Genomic DNA, 18,927 nt, shown 5'->3' on the forward strand with positions numbered 1-18,927 from the left:
AATTAGTCAAAGAAATAGGCGAGCCGTGACGGGTGAACTAGTGCACGTGTGCTACTCAAGGGCGCGCATTTTTAAATATTTTAAAGCACGCTTGCAAAAACTGAAACAATATTTTATTGTACATGCTTTTCCTTCGTATAATTTGACATGTTCGCATTTTCGAATTCGTATCTGTTAAACAACAAGTGGAGCTTGATTCATGTTTTATGACTTGATATTCAGCTGATGACTGTATAATCTTCAAATTGTCTAGTGTTTAAGTCATTGCTTTTTCGTTCTTAAAGCTAAATTACAAACGACGATAGTTTTTCTTCATTAATTGTCCACACTGCGGACAGAAGCAAAAGTGGCGTTCTACGAAGCTCAAACAAGTAGGGCTAATACGGCTAATACGGTTCAAGCGAAATGGTTTTTGGGCTGGCCAAAGCCAATACGCAGAAGACACCTGGAGTACTGGAACACAACATGCACATTGGAGTAATTTATGCCTTTCTCGCCATTTCCAAGGAACAAGTAAGAAGATTTTATGGTGAAGATCTTGGCGAATTTATATTTAACTTGCTTTTTAAATTATCTAATCAATAACGATTTTGATGTTCTACAAATTTTAATTATAAAAAAATATAAAAATAAAAATGGGTTGTTTGAGTCTTGATTTGTTTTAGTTTATAAATGCGTATTGTCTTGATTTTTAGCAAGATACTAAACAAATAAAAATGGTAGATAACACGTTCATTTGCGTACTGGGTTTTTTGTGTCATGATTTACTGCAGAATTAAATGTGCGTCTTGTGTCTTGATTCTTAGCTCAATTCAATAAACTTGTTAGAAAAAACGTTCATTTGCGTAATGAGTTGTTACTCTAGCAAACGCCCGTGCCCTTGTCATGCCTCACTGAATTCCTATGCGTTGTCTAATTAAGCGCTAACTATCTCCTATTTAATCCTAACTATTTCACGGGTATATTATTTGCACTCTAGCATGTTTTATACTTGGAGAGAAAAGTCGATGCTATTTATTACGAAATTTACTTTTTCCCCTTCCCCTCCCCTCCCGTTTTAGTCCGTTATGAACAACGTCATTCAGTCACGTGATTTGTCCGACGCTTTGGAATCGCTTGCTGTATTTTGCTGACAAAACTTTTATTTATAGAACACAATCCTTTTCAATCTTCTAAGATTTCGAGAGAAATTTAAGTAGAATTAGTTTTATTTTCAAAGTATAAAGGTTACTACTTTCTTTTAGTCTTATATTTTTATTAGATCGTCTTAAAAATGGCTGATATTGACGACGTTACCAACGACGATAATCTCCTCGACTCCGCTTTGGAGACTAGTAAAGAAGAAGCTGATGATTCGGTTTTGAATGAAATCGCGAATGATTCAGTTGTCGAAGATGCTGAGGATCCGGTAAGGTTTATCTTAAATCTTACTTTGGGAGGTAATTTTGTCGCCAGAGAAGACGATGCGAACAAAATATTTGTTTCTACTACAGGAACTTGAAGCGATCAAAGCTAGAGTAAAAGAGATGGAGGAAGAAGCCGAGAAGCTAAAGGAGATGCAGAAACAAGTTGAACAGTCTATAATGAGCCCACCAGCACAAGGTTATAAAAGCCTTAATCTTAGATAAAAATAAGCTTGCGTTTCAGTAGATCTAAGTGATTGTGGTATAAAGTTATTTGAATTGAGTCTGTTTCACAGTTTTCCTTTGTTTCTTCCAAAAGAAAAAATTCATTTGTGTGATGGAGATATGTTCGATATTACAGGTATACATAAAACTGTAGAGGAAAAAGCTGAAATCGATTCCAGATCAGTCTATGTGGGAAATGTAAGTTGTTTAAAATTTTCTAAAGAGGAGTTGCAGGGCCACCATGTTGTTTGTGGCCTAGCTTTGGTATAAACAAAACCATATGAGGCATGATGAACAAAAGATGTTTGTACCTAAGCTAGATCACAATGCACTGTGTTCTCTATCCTAGAAAATGCCTATGGTACCCACTACAGGACTTAAAATAACGTATAGTCAGTCACTGTTCATGATCAACATCCAAATTAGTTTTAGCTTGGTCACGTTGAGATTTGACCAGACAAGTTCCAAATTTGGCTGGACATTGTCTGATGACCTGTGTTATTTTAAGCCCTGCTGGCCAGCATAGACAATCGATATCAATCAATAAGACAGAAATTTGTGAAGTTATCAATTAATATTGATTGCTTGTAATACTATCAATTATAATCGATATCATTTCATGATGGACCTTTTTGTGACTACTGATTGACCAATAAAAATCCATATCATTAAACTAATTGTATCAATTTATTGATTGGATATTTGATCATTGATTTCGTTGATTGTCTGCGCTGAGTATGAGAAAACAAAGAATTAGTGTTCTCCTTTGGGCATGGAAATTTCTTGTCATGGAAATTTCTTGTCATGGAAAGAAAATGATTTGTATCTGTTGTGAAACCCTCCAATGGTAAAATTCAGAACAGATAATGTTTTTATTAGCATAACTCATAAGATTTTTTTAAGGGACTAGTGAAAATTTTGGCCAGACATTGAACAGCCACTACTATAGAAATACCTCAACTGTTAACACCACCAAAAAAACGGTTGACTGCATTTTGAATTTGGGTTAAGTCACCTGACATTAGTTTTCAGCTTTTTTAGAATGTCATGTGACACTTTGGAGCTCTTCGAATTGTCACTAGTAAACCAAATTTCAAAATGTGATCAATTGTTATTTTTGATGTCCTAACCATTGAGCGAATTCACTAGTAATTTAGCTTTGTGAGCTCAAGTACAATAGGTAGTAATTCATTTTCATTTATTGTGTTTCCCATATTTAGTGCATGTATTTAATTTCAGGTTGATTATTCGGCAACAGCAGAGGAGTTGGAGCAGCATTTCCATGGTTGTGGTTCTGTGAACAGAGTGACTATCTTGTGCGACAAGTTTACTGGTCATCCTAAAGGGTACATACTCTTTCTTCCTCCAGTATTTTGGAAAATGCCATCATAACCCCCAGAATACTACAGATCTCACCAAACTGAGGAGACACGCCAAAAATTTGTTTTGCTACCATGCCCAAAGTTGTCTACTGACATGCTTACTTTTGTCACTGTCTCGAATCTAGCACATTGCCAGTAAGGTATTACACAAGAACAAAAGAAGGCGTGTCAGTAGACCAATTAGGATGTGGCAGTAAGACAAATTTTTGACATGTCTCCACAGTTCGGTGAGATCCGTAGTATGTATGCACTATTCTGCTAATAGAATGTCCAAAAGGATACAAGAAAAATTAATATTGTATTAGGTTAGGAAGAAAAATCATTACTGCTTGGCCGCCTTTGAATCCTGTTCCATCAAAAAGAAACTGTAAAACAGAGCATAATTCAGGTCGATGCTGGTCTGAGTAACGATTGATTACTCAAGATTTGCATTACACAAATTTTACAATCATTCCTCAACAAACCATTGTGGCACATTTTGCAGTCGTTATTCATGGTTCACAGTAATTCCTGCCTTATGTAATAAAAGGTGTGAAATTTCTTGAAGGTTTGCGTATGTTGAGTTTGCTGATAAAGAATCTGTAAACAATGCTGTAGCTCTTGAGGATTCACTGTTCAAGGGAAGACAAATAAAGGTAATGTAACTGTTATTAATAAGAAACAAAAGATAAATAGTTGATGAGATAATTAAAGTTGAAAATATAATATGGGATTACAAATTTCCTTCTTTGAGCCATTTTCAAACAATTCCATTTTTCCTGTATGTGTTGTTTGTGGAAAACCACTGTTTAGAAACTTTGATAATTAAAGTGGTTGCTATGATCAATGATACACAACAAAGCAGCAATGGAAACCCTTAATTTGACAGTGAATTTTATTTAAAAACCACCAATATCCTTGATTCTGTAACAGCTTCAAGAATAAGAGTAAAATGGTTTGAACCCAGGTGTCAAAGTTTGTTGTGAAGTTTGATGGTCCAGGTTTGTGTAGTGGTGGTGACTCAAGACTACACTCACCCAGACAATCCTACTTCACAACAAGTTTCAAGAATTTTGGGTAGCAGACAATCAATTTTCTGGACTCTAGGCTGAAGTCAAAATGACTCCCTCTTAAAATTTATTGGAGTCAGGTTATCTTTTGGTGTAAGATATGCCAAATTTTGGGTATGTCAAGTTTTGAGGAGAATTTCTTCAAACTAATTATTTTCTATTTTTCTTATCTCTCATAAATATTCCACATGCATTACATTGTTTCAGGTTTCTGCAAAAAGGACAAATCGACCTGGCATCAGTACAACAAATCGAGGTAGAGGTAGAGGACGTGGATTCAGGGGAGGTGGAGGTATGGGAGGATTTTACCAACCATACAATCCATTTGGCAGCTTTCCAAGAGGCAGAGGAAGAGCAATGTTTAGGTACAGTTCATTAGTGCCATAGGGTAGTTTTTGTATAAGTGGAGACAGCAAATTTGTCATACCTTTCAAGATATTTATCATTTTCCTTTTCTCAACAGGGGTCGAGGAAGAGCCAACTGGTATTCCCCATACTAAGAGTGAGGTGTTTACAAATAACTTCACTAGCATTTTCTATACTAATATTGCGATGAGATTTTTTCTACAGGATTGTTTCTTGGACTGATAACAGAAGTACCACACCCAAGTGCCTAGTGAGTAATGAAAACAGTTCACTTTTACGCTGGTGTTAAAGGACAGGTTTGCATATAATGTAAGGCAACAACAAGATTGGAGTACATAAACAAAAAGAAGATAACAAACTGTAAATAGAGGGAGCGTGAGGTATTGAAAAAAGAAGGAAAAAGAAAAGAGCAGGAAAAAAGAACATGGTCAAGAAAAAGAAAATATCCAGGAAAAAATGAAAACATTCCAGTGAAAAAAAGAAAAAGAAGAAAAAAGATGGCAACAAAAGAAAAAAACATTAAAAGGATTCAAGATAAAAACTATCAAAAACAGAAATCGATATCAGGGGTTATGTAGGGGTTTATATATCAACTCCGATCTCAGCCTTTACTCATTCCTTGATTGCCTCTCTCTTTTCCTACTTTTTCTCCTCCATTATTCTCCTTTTTGCCCCCTCCATTATTCTTTGCAAGTTACCCTCACCTCAGCCTTTATACAGGGAAAATACTTTAAGGGTCGAGGGATGCACACTTTTATTCTTGTTCTTACAGTTAGTACACTACGTGGGTTATTGTGGGTTCATTTGTTTCTTTTATCAATAAAATGTACTTTCAAAACAAAAGTGTTGTGTTATTTTTTGGGGTTATATGAAATACTCTTCCTGTCTTTTGTACTGCATTCAGTAACTTGCTCTATTTGATAGTCTAACAATATTCATAGAGTCCTTAGACCGTGAAATAGATATTAGACTAATACACAGTAGTCCCTAATTTCATCGCAGGGTTGTTTTGTATCTATTTGACCATTACTAGACTAACATTTTTTTATCACGGGTTAATTGCCATTACTCTAGTTTACAAATGATAAAAACAGGTTTCTTTTATCATTCAAATTTACCAACCATTTTTGATGATGATAATATTTCAAAATCCTCAGAGAATGAAATGGATAGGCCTAGGGCAAACATCGAACTTTCCATGCACCGAACTCATTAAAAACAATGGATATCAGGTGATAATGAGGCGGCATTCTTTGATGTAATTAAGCCGTGGAAAGTTCGACATTTGCCCTAGGCCTTAGTAAACTAATGGAGATATTATTATTTCCATTGTTAATTCTATACACTATTATAAACTTTCTGTGTCTGAGAATAATCACTAGACTACGACAATGAAGGAATGCCAAGTGAAAGCAAAAAAAAAAAAATTTTTAAAGACAGAAAAATGAACAGGAATGCTCAAAATTGCTGGCCATATTTACAAAAACTTTATCTGTTTATTACAGTGTGTAAATGGTTATTTAATAATCTTGCTTCATCATTCCAGTAACTGTTCTTTCAAAACCTCTGAGGATTAAAATAAAAAGATTTGATAAACCATAAGGAAAGTCTTTTTGATTAAAAGCAAAAGGCTGAATGAAAATGAAACTACTACCTCCTACTTGTAGGTATTTAACTTCACTTTTTGCAACATCAACTTAACTTTGTCTCACAAAAGTTCAAGTTAAGATTCCTTTTCAGGTGAACAACTTTATGAAAATGAGACAATAATTTATGGATATATAGTTTTGAATTTTTTGTTACTATTATAAGCTGGGCCCGGTTGTACAAAGGGAGGATAGTGCTATCAGACAGATAGTAAATTTTATACAGTGGATAAAACTATTGGATAACAGCATTGACATATTCACTGGATAAGATTTATTCATTAGATAGTGCTATCCACCCATTGTACCATGTTTTTACTAAACCTTGGAATGGCTAGTATAGGCAATATTGTGGTACTTTACCTTGATGTAATGTTTTCTCCAGGATTGTAAAAAGGATTACAAAACATGTCTGTGTATGCCACGTGAAGTTTCCTGAACATCTAATGAGAAAAAAATTTCACTTAAACACAATCTGAGGAAAGGAGAGAATTCTCTACTTTCCCATACACATAATACTTCGCAGCTTTGGGGAGTAACCAGAGGGAAAAATCACACTTATTTTTGCTGAAGGCTGATCAGACAAAGTTGAAAATACCATGTTTGATATCCAAATATAAAATGAAGAAGTAAAAAACAGAAAAAGATGGAAGCTTGAAGAAGTTTAAATAAAATTTTAAATTTTTTTTCGCAAGTCAATAACTTTTCTTTTACACAAAATCTCTTGATGTTCTGAACATGCAAAATTAACTTGGAATAAACTGATAATATTGTACAGGGAAAAGCAGGTATAGCATATATTCAATTGAACAACCTTTCAATTTGGGACAGTTTTTTGATTGGTTACCCCTCGTAAAGCAAAGCATTATGGGCTATGGGAAAGTAGAGAATGGGAAATAATTTCAGTGGGAATTTCATTTCTTTTAAAACTTTTATAAGAGGTCCAGGAAGTGGTGAAAGGGATGGGAGTGTTATGTGGGTCCGTATTCTTGGTTTTCAAATTAAGTCATGGTAGACATGTAGGTGTCTTTGTTATTACCACACACCATGTCTTTGTGTTTGGACCCTATTGAGAATACTTACGAACCATCAATACTCACAGTTCTTATTTCATTGTCTCTAAGAGATGTATTTGCTGTTTCTACAACAACAACAAACTTGACTTTTGTATTTGTTACATATCCATAACTAGAGGTTAAATAGTGAAGGAAATAACTATGTACTAAACAACTCAAATTAATTATTAAATTTACAATAAGAACAAAAACATTTTTAGGCAACTAGCAGCAGCTGATACCCACTGAAAGTTTTTCTCACAGTGTCAATGCCATTTCATTTTTTTGGTGTGTTGCCAGTGGGTGACACAATTGCAGTGTGTATCATGCCTTATGACATTGACAGCAATGATATTACACATATAAGAACTTCCTATTATGATCATTTTATTATTATAATTATAAATTGACATAAATAGATATACTCTAATTCTATTGTTTTCTTTTGTTTTTTTGTTTGACCATAGTTTGATTACAAGATGTAATGGTTGCTGTTAAAAGTACCACAGTAATGATAAAGTAAATTAATTATAATTATAATATAATAATAATGATAATGATAATAATAATAACACTGCAGGGCTGTCAACTCTCCCGGATATACCGGGAGTCTCCAGATTTTGGACCGTATCTCTCAGTCTCCAGATTAGAGTCTCAAATCTCCCAGATAATCGCCTAAGCTGACCACTTCTTGTGAGACTTGACTTTCATTATAACCATAACATTACATAATATTTTGTGTTGTTTGTGTTATTTTACATCATCAACAAAATCAAAACATTCCTCATAAACTGTTCTTGCAAGCAGGCCATTGTAATATAAGCGATAATCTGATTGGTCAGAAATAAACCAATCACGTCAAATGTTACAAAGTGAATGATGCCTCACACGCACTTTTTTCCGCTGTGACGTCATGTCCCTTCCCTATCAATTCTCCAGATTTGAATATCTTGGGGGTTGACAGCCCTGAACAGTGTAGTAATAATAACAAAAATGTAAACAAAAAATATCCTTTTGCCCAAAACTGCCTCGCTGTCCTGCCAATCAACGATACTTATGACATCACATCTATTCTTAGAATCAAACAGTTAAAGTGCCTATCACCCTTTTTTTTTTTACTTTTTCATATCGAAATATAAGCTATTCTAAGAAACCTGTCGAAAGAATTTTTTGATTCTGACGCTTCTTTCTATTTTTTTCGAGCGGTCAAAAGTGCGAAAATAGGAAGATTTCAAAATATGACCGAGCGAGAGGGGAGACTGGGCTAGTGACGTAGAAGGAGCAACACGCTCTTCTTGATTTACAAAGAAATGTATGGGATACTAGGGTGGATACTGTTAATTATCTAAAGATTCCATTTCCAGTTCTCATCAAGATTCGTAGCCTAATTTACTGGTATATTAGTGAAGCGAACACAACCTAGCAAAGCAAGCGAGGTGACTGAAGTGAAGTGATTCCGACCCGATCACAAATATTATCTCATTGGCTGGGAATAAAACTTGTCAAAACCTTAGTAAATACACCAAAAGTACAGCAGCATAGATAGAAATTCCTACCTGGAAATTCCTAGAGTCGTTATAGTGAACCGAAGTTGATAACAGGTAACATTTTACTTGCCATTGCTCGAACTGAGTCGTCTTCGCACCGGATCGGGAATTTATTCCCGGTTTATTAAAGAATAAAACAGTTTTGGTGATTGTGGTAACATTTCAGTGGTTATTAAACTCTTAAGAAGTATTTGGTGCATTGCTAAAAGGGCTGTAATGAATGGTTGAGACAAAATTCCCGTACGATTGACACAATATTTTAATTATTTGCTACCGTAGAATGCTCTTTAGATTTCTTACCTTTATCGAATTTCCCTCAATAGACGATCGTATTATCTTTAAAGATAGGTATGGCTAGATACTGTGAGACAGGATAGAAAACTGATAGAATAGAAAATATTATATTTGACTATGAAGTGAAACCATGTTGACCTGCAGAGTAACAGTAGACTGATGATGGGAAGTGTCACGCACCCTTACATGTAGTTCCTCGACTGAACTACTACAGTATAAATATATAATGCAATTCATGTTTAGATATTTTGAAAACTGTTAAGCCATCTACATTGAAAAAGATTTTGTGAACTACCTGGAGTTATTTCATTGTTTCTGTTATTTACATTTGATGTTTCTGATTTGGAAACGACCTGGAAGAATTTTGCGCGGCACGGACTCACATATTCATCCATAAATACATCAGATATTAATAAGAATAATGCTAAAAAATTTATGACTTAAAGGGTGTAGGTACATGTAGTGCTCAGAGTTACTGTATGTGAAATCTATAAGTTTTTGAAGCTAATTTATTACACTTGATTCTGAGCGTGACAGCCTAATATGAGGTTTTCCCTAGGTTGCGTTTAACTTCTCGCTGCTTTTCTTTTTCTTAAAATAATTCAAAAATAATATCATTCTTGAAGTCTGAAGTAATTAACATCCTCTAACCAGAAAAATGAGGTCTTTTGAAAGCGTATAAACGGCAAATTGGTCATAAATACCAGTGAAATCTAGAGAGAATGAGGAAACATCTAAACCCAACTTACTCCTCTTACGTCACAGCCCAGTCCTCTAAGTTTTCATTTTACGCGGCCAGAGTCAAAGAAATGCCTATTTTCGCACTTTTGACCGCTCGAAAAAAATAGAAAGAAGGGTCAGAATCAAAAAATTCTTTCGACACGTTTCTTAGAATAGCTTATATTTGGATATAAAAAAGTCAAATATGGTTTCACATTTCACACATGCAGATCAACACCCCTGACTTTTTTAGTAAAAGTACTAGTGACTGATTCATAAAGGATACACTTTGTAGTCTTCAGTTGGATAAAGTAAACCTAAGTAAAGCTCTCTTGGATCATTGGAGCTCTTTGTCAGTGATGAAACTGAAATGACAAGCGATATTCAACATTATCATAAGTTATCATGTAGAGATAAAAACACTACGAGGACCATATATAGGATCAAACAGAATCATACAGGGGTAAAGGATGAGGTATCTAATGTTTATTTAGCAAGCATGATGACTTTTATTCGTATATAGTGGTAAGGCCCAAAGCAACCTAATAGTACTCTCATAGAGTACAGTGAGGATTAATTGTACTGCTCTCGACTAATCAAAACAAAGTAATTCATTTTACGAAAGGGTTTTTTGTAAAAGGAAAGAGTAAAATTTATACTATTTATAGTAAATCATCTCCCTGAAGAGTTTATTTATCGCTTACTCATCTTTATTTAATCCTGAAGAAAAAAAATTACGATATAAAAACAAGTTTACCTTTCTCTTCAACAACATCTAGTGATGTATGCACAGTGTAATGAAACTTAAGCTCTTCCTCTGGACAAACAGTGCGAAGAAAAAGTGGATAATTCTATAACAAACCAAAACAGGTTTATTATTTATGCATTAAAGAGAAAGATCATCCGTTTTAAACAGTAGATAAAACATATCTTTTTACCTCTTTTCCTATCACAGCCACACACACCGCCATTTTGAATTATTGCAGCTATCCGCTGTCCAATAAGATCGTGGTATCAGAAAAATAAAAAAATAAAAATGTCCTCTTTAAAACAAAATCTAACTTTTAAAGAAAATATTCATCATTCTATCTTTTCGGAGAAGCATTTTTCATTTGAAAAACCTCAAATACTTATACCATTTAATGTCTACACTTTACCCAGTTAAAAAATGATATATAATGAAACGTAATCTACATCATGTAAAAATCGAGGAAAATGTAAAGCTTACTTAGACATTACATCATGAAAAAAATGCGGTTTTTTTCTAATTTTATTTGATTTTCTGTTTGTTTAATTTGTTTTTGGTTTTGTATCGTTGGGCTTCCTGTGAAGAAATTTGAGTGTTTGAAAATCAGGCTTGGTTCCATTGTCTATAAGCGATTGGTCAAAATGAAATCAAAATAGCCAATCACGAAGGAGTATTAGTCAACGGTGCGACTTTTGAAAAAAGCGTGTTTTAAACTTGTGGAACAAGATCGATGCAAAGAGGCTCCTCTTTACAGACACTCGCTATCCTTCACAAAAAACGATCCTATTTTATCCTCAATTTGATCAAAAATATTTGGTAAAGGTATGTCTGCAGACGTTTTGAAGAGCAATTTGAACGCTATGGGAAAGAAGGCAAGTTTTAAAGCGAATAGCGGGTGATTCGATCCGTTTTTTTCTAACATGGCTGCCATCTTGTCTCTTGTAGTTCAATAACATGGAATTGGCGGGCAAAGGTCCTTCTAGTCTTTACCAAGAGAAATCGAAGGTGAATGTTATAAAAATATCTTCTTTACTTATTCTTCTTTCATATCAATCTATCAGAATTAAATTAATGTATGCTATTTCGAAGTTCTCGCCTGAGCAAGAATAATTGTGCCTTCCGATCCCCTTCTAGATCAAATTCAATCAGCGCTTCTTGACTTCTTTTGTAAAATTTGAAAGATGTTTATCTACACGTTTGGCGCTTACTGTGAGCAACTACATAATACCCCCCAGATGATATGCAGTCGTTGGAAAACTCTTTGTAGAACGAGACATACAACAATAGAAGTCATACTACAGAATAAAATAACCATAGATCATTTATACTGTAATATTGCGTTTTTACATCATATAGGCTATTCATCTTCAAGTTCCAAGTAATAAGCCAGTAGCAAGTACGAGTAACAAGCCAATACACCCCTCCAAGCAGGGCACTTTCGCCGTCCCATCTCATGGTCCACCCTCCAGGCTCACACATACTAAAACGAATGTTGAAGACAAAGAGAACGCTGGAATATCAAGAAAAGAGGGGCACCCAAATACCCAGGGAACAGGAGTACCTCCTCCTTCAAAGAAAGAAAAAAAGGACAAGAAAGAAAAGAAGGATCCTTCGAGGTATATCTTCGAATGATTTCTGATTTAGATCAGGGAAGGTTTTACACTATCCTATAACAGAACTGAAGATCAGGGTATTAAAGCAAAAAATATAAATTTTGCAGCAAGTAACTACCGAGGTTTTTGAAAACTGTAAATTACTCCTCGTAGATGAGCTGATATCTGCTGTATTATTGGTGCTTGAGTTTGGGGGTGTCCTCAACATAAATGGTGCATTCCCTCCAAAAATAATCCTAAATCTGCCTCTGATGTAATAGATTTCAGTCATGAGATACCTACAGCAATCCAGGAATAATAGACTGGCCAACATGCTTGCCAGAGCTGGACAAATACATAGGTCTAGCTAAAAAGTATATAAGGTAACCGCCACCCGGTTAGCTCAGTTTGTAAGAGTGTTGGTCTGTTGTGCTGGAGGTCATGGTTCAAGCCTCCACTGGACCAACACTCAGGGTCTTAAAATAACTGAGAAGGTGCTGCCTTTGTAATTATATCTGCAAATGGTTAGACCTTCAAGTCTTTTCAGATAAGGACTTTAAACTGTTGGCCCTGTCTTCCAACCCGTCCTAACCTACAGAAAATGGGGACATGAACCTGTTGAATTATTTGTGTAAGAGTTGGGGATTGTCTCTTGGTTCAACAGCCTATCCCTGTCTTGAGGCATAACACTAATGTACCAACAAATCACTAATGATTGTAAGCTGCACGGCTGCTAATAGTGCCTTAATATGCAGCCTGTAAAGTCCTCCACTGGTCATAAATATAAAGTGCATTGAGATATTCTATAAATGCGCTATATAAGAACCTCCCATTATTGTTATTATTATTATTATAAGATAAATGAGGGCATACACATGGAGACATTCTTTAATTGCCATGATTCCAAGTAGAGGTTAATTTTTTTACATATTATTCTTTTATTCAGCATTTGGTCTTTAGCTGATTTTGACATTGGAAAACCACTGGGAAAAGGTACAAAATAATCTTTTAAAAATTCCTAAAGTAAAACGTACTTTCATTTTTAATATTATCAAAGAGGCTCTCCTACTCCAGTATTCTCAGTGGTAGGTTTTGTTGTTGAGATAACAAAACTTGAGCACTACCTATCATCTTAATTTTTTAAATTATGTTTCCAGGAAAGTTTGGAAATGTATACTTGGCCAGGGAAAAAAAGAGTAAATTCATTGTAGCACTCAAGGTAAGCAACCAAGTTTTAGATACAAGCAGCTTTTAAAGAAAATAGTGTTAAAAATTTCAATCTTCATTTTCACTATTACTTGAGGTACTCAGACCAAGACCTCTTGGTCACAGCTTTAATGACTATCAAATCAGAGGTCAAAAGACCTTTCTTAAATGTGTGTGAGTGACCAAAACAGTGGCTACAAGTCCAGGTTGGACTTGAAGTGTTCATACATTTACTGTATTTTATCAACTCCTACCATCCCCAGGAACAAAGGGAAGATATTGTCGCTCGTTTCTTGCACGTAAGAAACAAGCAACATAATTCTACCCCTGGGTTCCCAAGGATAAACCGAGAAATGAGGGACAGAATTTTTCCCCTGAGTTCTTGAGGATGACTCTTGACTGGAATGATTTTCATCTTGGTCACTCAATCAAATTCAGGAAAGGTCTATTATTACTTAATAATAATAATATATTTATAACGCGCATATTTCATGTGGATATGTTCATATGCGCAGAAATTAACTATGCCATTCAATTAAATAAATTGGATAAAAAGAAATATAGATATAACATAATATAGTATAGTATAGTATATAATAATATAAATATATAAAATAAATAAAATATATAGTAAATAGCAATAAAGATGTATAAAATTCTAAGTAAAAGCTAATTTAAAAAGGTATGTCTTAACAAGTGATTTAAACTTCCTGATACACAGTTCATTCCTGATTTCAACAGAAAGAGCGTTCCACAGTTTACATTACTATACAATACAATAAACTTTATTTAAAAAGGGTTACACATAACAGTACATTAAACTGATAACCTAGTGGCCCTCACAATCTAAGATCTAAATCTAATATTACAATATTCTAATGTATATACTATAATTAAAAAATAATAAATTGAAAGAAAGAAAGAATGAGCCTATAAAGATATAAAAAATCTAAAATTATTTATTGTTAAATCAAGGCCCAATTTGTGCACCAAGAACCCACATGCACCTACTGTCTGGCGCAAGACAAAATGGATGAAGGAGATTGTGCCGAAACGGGAGATAGAACATGGGACCCAGCGATCAAACTGGGCTGAAAAAATAAATAAATAAAATAAAATAAAATAAAAAGTTAAGTTTAGGGGCTGCAGATTGAAAAGCCCTGTCACCTAAAGTTTTTTTACATTTCCCACTAGCTGGATTTAGCAGAGTGCCCTTATGATTCCGGAGGTTATACCTAGAAACCTTACTTACTGAAACCAAATCAGATAAATATTGTGGTGCTAGCCCACGTAAACATTTAAATACTAACAGTATCTTAAAATGAATACGATATCTAATAGGTAACCAGTGTAAATCAAAAAGAACTGGTGTGATGTCGCATAAACGAGGAAGCCCATACAATAAACTATAACAGTAATCAATTTTACTCACTATGAAAGCATGGAACAAAGTCTCAGTAGAACCACGTGAAAGGTATTTCCTAATTCTTAAATGTATAAAGTTATATTTCCCCTTTTATAATACACTCAACAAAATTATTCGATTCTGATTGGACAACAGGAGTACAATTAAATTCCAAATTGTACTCTGTAGAGTCCCAATTAAGTTGCTCAATATGTTGAGTGTATTATCACAGGCTAACCACTCTAATAAATGAAGGAAATACTCTAATAAATGAAGGAAATACCATGTCTTATCTTTGTCTTTTTATACGCGCGCTATCGATTTTTTTGTCATCTCCCCTACCCCCCTTGGTAACAATTTTGTTTTTCTACTATACAATATACTAACAAGGTAGGCAACTTCACGGGCTTCCTGTGGAAAATTTAAACTCTGACGAGAGAAAGCCGCGAATTTATCCAGATATTTTGACTCTGAAAACGAAAAAAGTATACAGAACGTCGTGCCTACATCTAATCTTCAATAATTTAAAGGATTTTTGATAATAAATTCTCTATAAGGAGGGTTTTTTGGGGCTTTTAGCGAAAACTTATGTGCCGTCAGTTATGCTTGCATCCGAGCGGGCCTGAACACGAGAAAAGGGATCCAAAACAAGTCTTCTCCCTCCCTCTCCAAGTGTTTTTGGTTCATTACCACATGCAGTGGTATATATATTATGTTGTATCTATATTTCTTTTTATCCAATTTATTTAATTGAATGGCATAGTTAATTTCTGCGCATATGAACATATCCACATGAAATGCATGTTATGGTTAATAGCCTGTGGTATTATAAACAAGAAATCACACAATCTTCTCGTACAATTTAGAAGTTATAGATACTCATGATTTTTTAAAAGTTCTCAAATTAGACTCGCCTAAAGGTTCGACCAATTTTGAAAACTTTCAAAACATCACTGGTACCCATATAAATTCTGAATTGTACTCAAGATCTTGCAATTTCCTATACTTATTCTTAATCTTTCAGGTCTTGTTCAAATCCCAGTTACAAAAATCAAATGTAGAACATCAGTTGAGAAGAGAAATTGAAATTCAGTCTCACTTACGGTAAGGCATTTTAATTTTTTTTAGATATTAAAATTATGTTTCTTGTGCTTTGGCTTCCATTCATTAAATCTTATCAATGTATCAGAGTACTAAGAAGTATTTTGGTTGATGGAAGAAAAATACTCTCCTGGCTACTGGTCTAACAATTTTATTTTACCTATTAAGTTTTCTCGAATTTTGCTCTTCAGACATACAAACATACTTCGTCTGTATGGTTATTTCTATGATGAAACAAGAGTCTATCTAATCCTTGAATACGCACCAAGAGGAGAATTATACAAAGAGCTGACAAAGAATGAAAAATTTGATGAAAAACGTACAGCAAATGTGAGTGTTAAAAAGAATTTGTGCCTTACAAAGGAGCAAAAGCTATGACTTATGGAATCAATCTACTCGTGCCATTAGACCCCAAATGAAAGCTCCATGGCTCCACCGTCTCCTGCCTATCCCTGTACAGGCATTAAACTAAATCTTATTTTAACAAAAGCATTATTTTATATCATAATTTATATGATTCTAAAAGTTGCCTTTACATTTTATTCAAACATTTAGTACATTTCCCAACTGGCTGCAGCTCTTCTTTACTGTCATGAGAAAAAAGTAATTCACAGAGATATTAAACCAGAGAATCTTCTGCTTAGTCTAAAGGTAGGGTACAATGCTTTTCACAAACTGCATATAGCATGACAACATAAGCTGTCGTATTGCGCTTTCTATCTGAGTTTCTAATCTGGGCTTGAAATAACCTGCACTTTTGGCAGTCATGATAGTTGGCCAAATTAGTCTTGGCCTCATACCTCATTTCTGGCTCAACGTCACTGGTCAAAATGACAGGCAAGGCAAAGATTTGACAGAACAAGTTCCAATTCTGTATGGACATTGTCCAGTGTCTGGTCTTTATTTTAAGCCCTGATTATGCAGGCAACTCCATTTTGGATTCTATTGGGATTTGGACATTGGGTACCCTGTGGATTGGGTGGGGAATGAAGTCTGGAGAGAAGAATAAAGAGGAGTAAGGGGATTGCTCCTTTCTTTTCTTGACCCAGCAATGAAAATCTTATTATACGAGAGTCCCAATGATAACCAAAGAATTAGAAAATAGAAGAAGTTATAATATACAGAAAGATTTGCATTTCATTAGTTGAAAGCTCTTCAAGGCTTCTTTCCAATGCACAACTGCCAAATTTGACAGAATGTTTTCTCAATTGATTTTTGTACAGGGAGAAATCAAAATAGCTGATTTTGGATGGTCTGTTCATGCACCTTCATCAAAGTAAGCATAAGTTTAGGAATTACTTTGGGTTTTTCACTAAACCTTGCTTACGAAAAATATTTTTTAGTCATAGTAAGGTATAGACATCGTGTCACAGGTTTAGTGAAACCCCTTTAAAAACTTTCATGAAGATATAGAAATATAGATAAGTTATAGTGCTTGGGAACGAGGTTATTCTGGGCGAAAGCCCTTGGAATTAAATTCGGAAAAATTAATTTCCGACCTTGCTGGGAATCAGTTTACATATTCTCATCTTTGCATCATAATTACTGCGACCTAACATCTATTTCACCCCGGCCTGCTCTCAGTCTGACCTCTAGTTCAGCTGGTAAAGCATCGGTAGTACAATTCCGAAGGTCGTGGGTTCGATTCCCAGCGAGGTCGGAAATTAATTTTTCTAAATTTAATTCCAAGGGCTTTCGCCCCGGAATAACCTCGTTCCCAAGCACTATAACTTATCTATATTTCTATATCTTCATGTATTTCATAAGTTCTACGCGGTCTACATATTCTCATCTTAAAAACTTTCACATTATTTACTTTCAGACGCTCTACTTTGTGTGGAACTCTTGACTATCTTCCTCCAGAAATGATAGAAGGAAAAATGCATGATGAAAAGGCAAGGAATCTAGTTGTTTGTATTTTATATTTTCCTCTTCATTTTAATACCATATTGTAAAACTAATATATTGACATTTTATTATTGTATTATATATAGGTTGATCTATGGAGTTTAGGTATTCTGTGTTATGAATTCCTGGTTGGGAAACCTCCATTTGAAGCAGAAGGACATAATGAAACCTATATTCGCATTTCCAAGGTAAGTATTTCTGTGGCAGATACTAGGCTGACTTGTTAAGCATAGTGCATAATTGCACTGTTTGTTTGCAGAATTTGATCCAATTATTGAGTATTGGTTTATTGATATTTTCTATAGGGTGACGTTAGATACCCAAGCCATGTTTCTCCTGGAGCAAGAGACCTCATTGGCAGGGTGAGTTAAATACAGTGATAACTGTTGCATTGCAACTTGCTGTTGCAAAGCTTTGATTGGATTTTGGTCTTTTGTGAACTGTCATTCATCTTGGGCATGTGCAAGAAAATTTTAAAACATGCTCGCTCAGCTTTCGGCCTTCACAGTTTTTTTTCAAAAATCTAAAATAACTTGAGAATAATGTGATTGAGTTGTTCAAAAGGTGTTAAAAGCCACTTTATTACAGTGGTCATATCATAATGGAAATCAAATGTATTAATAAAGCACATTAGCTAGTATCATATGACAAGTGCTTGCATTGATGAATTTCCTATTTTGACTTCAGCTGTTACAAAAAGATCCCAAGAAACGACTTCCACTAGACAAAGTACTCATTCATCCTTGGATTGTCAACAACACAATGCAACAGACATCAACAGTAACTGAAACATCTACAAAACAATCATAATTGATGCCAGAGAGATATATCATAATGAATTATATATATTTGACTGAATGTAAATATGTCCATTAATTTTTAGAAATTCAAATGAAGTATTGAACTCAACCCTTGAAATATGAAGTGTAGATCCATGTCACAGGTTTAGTGAAATCCCTTAAGAACAGTCGCATCATAACTGGAATTAAGACTAAATTATTAAAGATATGTCAATGTCTTTAAAAAAAAGAGGAAAATAACCTCAGACATGTATTACAGGACTACCTAAGACTTTACTATTGTCAAAAAAAATACAAAATTGTGAGAAGTTAGTAAGTCAGGTTGAGTTATACAATTAAATTTTTCATAAGTTTTTGGAATTAATTCACCAGTACACCCATTATTTCGTCTATACTTATAAAATAACATGCTTATCATGTTTAGTTGTTGTTTTTCTATTATCAATAATGTACATAAAGTTGTTCAACTAGTTTTGGGAA

General features: G+C 34.4%; 3 protein-coding genes across 3 annotated transcripts; 2 read left to right on the forward strand and 1 right to left on the reverse strand.

The window, feature by feature from the left end:
- The first annotated feature begins 1,123 nt into the window (after positions 1-1,123).
- On the forward strand, positions 1,124-5,268 carry LOC116297830 (polyadenylate-binding protein 2). Its single transcript, XM_031706137.2, has 7 exons — positions 1,124-1,408; positions 1,494-1,602; positions 1,765-1,826; positions 2,868-2,974; positions 3,558-3,645; positions 4,267-4,424; positions 4,523-5,268. Exons 1-7 carry the CDS (start codon positions 1,274-1,276, stop codon positions 4,557-4,559), a joined length of 696 nt encoding a protein of 231 aa, XP_031561997.1. The 5' UTR covers positions 1,124-1,273; the 3' UTR covers positions 4,560-5,268.
- LOC116297831 (trafficking protein particle complex subunit 2-like protein) lies at positions 5,163-10,673 on the reverse strand. Its single transcript, XM_031706138.2, has 6 exons — positions 10,626-10,673; positions 10,445-10,538; positions 9,974-10,052; positions 7,172-7,259; positions 6,435-6,514; positions 5,163-5,991 (listed from the first exon to the last, which is right to left on the reverse strand). The coding sequence occupies exons 1-6, from the start codon at positions 10,656-10,658 to the stop codon at positions 5,946-5,948; spliced, it is 420 nt and encodes a 139-aa protein (XP_031561998.1). The 5' UTR covers positions 10,659-10,673; the 3' UTR covers positions 5,163-5,945.
- A 487-nt stretch (positions 10,674-11,160) lies between these two features.
- On the forward strand, positions 11,161-18,839 carry LOC116297847 (aurora kinase C). Its single transcript, XM_031706156.2, has 13 exons — positions 11,161-11,307; positions 11,381-11,440; positions 11,792-12,051; positions 12,974-13,020; positions 13,185-13,246; positions 15,663-15,742; positions 15,931-16,069; positions 16,295-16,390; positions 16,963-17,015; positions 17,562-17,634; positions 17,734-17,835; positions 17,953-18,009; positions 18,335-18,839. The coding sequence occupies exons 1-13, from the start codon at positions 11,260-11,262 to the stop codon at positions 18,455-18,457; spliced, it is 1,200 nt and encodes a 399-aa protein (XP_031562016.2). The 5' UTR covers positions 11,161-11,259; the 3' UTR covers positions 18,458-18,839.
- The last annotated feature ends 88 nt before the right edge of the window (positions 18,840-18,927 follow it).

Source organism: Actinia tenebrosa, unplaced genomic scaffold (assembly GCF_029948245.1).
Source record: "Actinia tenebrosa isolate PJP-AT-01 unplaced genomic scaffold, QUT_ActTen_1.0 PGA_scaffold0__85_contigs__length_37466705, whole genome shotgun sequence".
NCBI lineage: Eukaryota > Metazoa > Cnidaria > Anthozoa > Actiniaria > Actiniidae > Actinia > Actinia tenebrosa.